At 32.4% G+C, this 3,498-nt stretch overlaps 1 protein-coding gene across 2 annotated transcripts in view; it reads right to left on the minus strand.

Moving 5' to 3' along the window:
* Positions 1 to 459: 459 nt before the first annotated feature.
* LOC125845265 (uncharacterized) overlaps positions 460 to 3,498 on the minus strand; it is a 262,691-nt gene continuing 259,652 nt past the window's right edge. The window contains exon 6 of one of the 2 annotated variants that reach the window (XM_049524740.1): positions 460 to 497. Coding sequence is in view for 1 of the 2 variants with exons in the window: in XM_049524741.1 (XP_049380698.1) it covers positions 677 to 739 (63 nt within the window). In the remaining variant the exon portion in view is untranslated. Of the gene's footprint in view, positions 498 to 614; positions 740 to 3,498 lie in introns of those variants that run through there. The other variant, XM_049524741.1, reaches the window with a different exon arrangement.

Genomic DNA, 3,498 nt, shown 5'->3' on the forward strand with positions numbered 1-3,498 from the left:
TAAGACTTATTTAGATCTTATTTTCAGAAACACAAGAGAGGAAAATTAAGAGAGCCACTTAAGAGATTGAGAGAGAAAAATCCTGTTTTTGCTTCAGGAAATTTTCTGTTCAGGCAGTCCGCTTCGAAAAGAGTTTTCCGCTTCGTTAACCGTTGGATCGTGCTCAAATTTGAACTGAGAGTTTTCAGAATCTGGCTCTTTCATTTCAACGGTAAAGATCGGATTTAATCGTCTGTAGCTTCTAATTTTGGGGCGTAAACAGTAGCTCATTTTTGATTGAAATATCTCCTTTAATGAAAGAAATACAATGCTCCAAGTATTATACCGTGTCATCGACTGTAACTATACACTGAGCTATATTAGCAATTGTACAAGTACACTAAACTAAATCACGTAAAAGTACTGATTTTCCAGCAAACAGCCATTGAACACTGATTTACGAAGCAAGAAAATGTTTGTCATCTCTTTTTCATTTTTTGCAATTGTCATGTGATGCAAACATTTAAGAACCTCCATGCCGAAACATAAGAACTTATCTATATAGAGCACAAACATGAAGGAAACAGATGAACATGATAATCAGACCATCTAGTAAACCTATTATACCCAAACTGCAAAAAGAGAAGAAGAGTAGTCATAAACTGGACAATATGATAGAGATTTTCAGAGAGAATATTCAACCATTACCTTCTGGGATTAGGTCCACGGGGCTAAGAACGTATATACCACTTAAAAACACCTGCAAATTAAATAACGTAGAAGAAATAAAGGTAGAGATAATAGAAGAAAAATAACTACATCTACACATATGTAAAATCTTTCATTTCCTTGTAATTTTTCTCTTTCTTTTTTCCCTTTTCAAAGCGAGTTTGGGGAGAGGAGTAGAGCCAAACGATATTAATAACAATGATTTTCCATCACATATATAGATTATTATCTCATAGAATTTATAAAAAATATAATTTATAATGCAAACAACAATTTCATTAAATCCTTTCATTTTTCAAATCTAATAGATGAAAAGCAAAAAATTACCTAATGTAGAATGATAGTTTAGAGAAAAAATTAATACGGATTGAATCAACAGTTGATAACCAATTTATGACAAATATATTGATGAGATAGATAAGATCGGAAGGAAGAATATTTCTAATCTAAAGAGGGAGTTCAAATTTAGAATAAATTATTTTTGCAACTCGTATTACCTGAAACCTAGAGCAGAATTTGCCCGTCCATAAATATTATGCATCATTTTATTGCTGAAAACGATGTATACTTTAGATGTTCAATGGAGATAATGCTTTAAAGGATAGTTTTCTTGAAGGATTATATATATCACAACATTAAGGAAAAAAAATAGCCACAAAAGAAAAGCAAGAAAATACTATTGTAGTCTATGATCATTTATCTATCTATCAATACTACTTTAAAAGCATGAACTCTCAAATTTAAAATACTAAATTACTATTTTACCCTTTTACCAAAATTTAATGGGTTGGCATCTTGGCCTACCCTACAGAAACGCAATCTACCAACTCGCCATCCTCCAACCTCCACCTCTTTCGTACTTACACTTTTACTTGCTTTGACATTCTCCCAATAACATTGTAGCCTTTTCACGTACAATTTAACACCGTATCATTAAATGGAAAATATGGCTTATTTCCCAGTTGATATTCTGCCAGCGCCCGTCACATTTCAATTCCAAAGAGCCATATCTGCGCGCTATCATGAGCATTCATGCTTACCAAAATGATCACTTAATGTATGTGTACTTTTGCATAAAAAAACAATGCACTTTTCTCACTTGTACTGAATATTTTCTGCAAATGATCACTTAATGAATGTCTACTTTTGCATGATTGAATTGTTGATTAATCATGCTAACTTCTGTGAATCTATTGGTATTCAACTTATTTTTGCATTTCCCTTTCAAAATCACTACCATAGCGTAAAGTTCATATCATATCAGTTTTACAAGTCAACAATGTAGGCATTGCTAGAAGACTATTTTAGTTGTGTTTCTTAAATAAGGAACCTTGTAGAAAATACCCCAAAAAAGGCAGATTTCATACCTATGTGCTAACAACTGAAATATCGCCTACATTAGTAATAATTATAGTCTTTAAAGACAAACTTTTAGGGTCAATAATGTTTCAGTGATAGGCCTTGTTGTATGCATTTTAGGCACAACACTTTTGAATAGATATACATCCATGTTTAATTTGACACTAGCGAACAAGATTAATCAGATGAATACGGCGTGCCAAAAAATGGACAGTTAATCCCACAAAAGAGATGTCCAGGTACGTGTTTTCGCAGACTTAAAGATTTATATGACTGTAATTATCCATCTTAATTTGGGTTGCACATTTTAAAACAATTATTAATTTTACTTGCACATTTTTGTAGTCATTAAACTACATGCGGAACACACAAATTGGATGCGCACAGGGATCTACCAACTGAGGATTCGATATATGAGGAAAAGAAAGCAACGAAGAAGAATCAAAATTTATAAAGGAACTGTGCCAGTACCACCGCACTAAAAATGAATGCAAATAAAGTGGTTAACGTACACATATTCTATTATCATATCTGTGCCATTTTAGTTAAAAAATTAACAATACGTCTTATGTACAACATTTCATAATTGTATTTGCGGCAACAAAGATGCACCCAAAAGCTATTAAGCCCTACCACTACATACCCAATTGGTTACAAAACATTAACCTGTCAACTTAGGATTCCTCTACCAAAATAGTAACATTTTTAATCCCCTCCAGAACAGAGCAAATTGGCACCTGTTTGGTTTACATTTTCAGTAGCATTCACTCTGTCTTGCCTCCCAGACCCTGTTCAAATTAAGGATGTGTTATTGTAAAATCTTTGGAATGAATAAGACTATTTTATCCTTTGCTCCAATGTAGGATGAAACAACATCAACCTGGAAAAATACCTTGAGGGAAGTGCAACAAATTTTGTGTAGGCACCAAATATTTGCTAAGGAAACATGTTTAGGCCCCTCAAGTGTATACCCGAAGAAACAATCCTATAGTGGATAAAAACATAAAGTAATGAAAAATAAAAGGACCTGATATAATTATTATCTTGGCTGCTCGAAAAGGTAGAGGTGCTTGTGGTTCTGATAAACTTCTTGATCAAACTGGCTCCCCAAACTAAAAGAGAAAAATCAATTCTTTCATTTATCAGGATCCATAGATAAAAGAGCAAAGAAGCAATACCGTCACTTGAAGGGTGTGTTTGGTATGAAGGAAAATGATTTCCTAGAAAATGTTTTCCTGGAAAACAAGTTGATTTTTGACTTATTTTCTTATGTTTAGTTGGTGAGTAGAAAATAGTTTCCGAAAAAAAATTTTAGTGTTTGATATATGAATGATTTTTTTTTTTGAGAAATATCTTTTATTTTTAATAGGGTAGAAAATAATTTTTGAAATTGAAAATATTTTTTAAAAACAAACTTAAATTTTTTTGGGG

This window comes from Solanum stenotomum, chromosome 11 (assembly GCF_019186545.1).
Source record: "Solanum stenotomum isolate F172 chromosome 11, ASM1918654v1, whole genome shotgun sequence".
Lineage (NCBI taxonomy): Eukaryota > Viridiplantae > Streptophyta > Magnoliopsida > Solanales > Solanaceae > Solanum > Solanum stenotomum.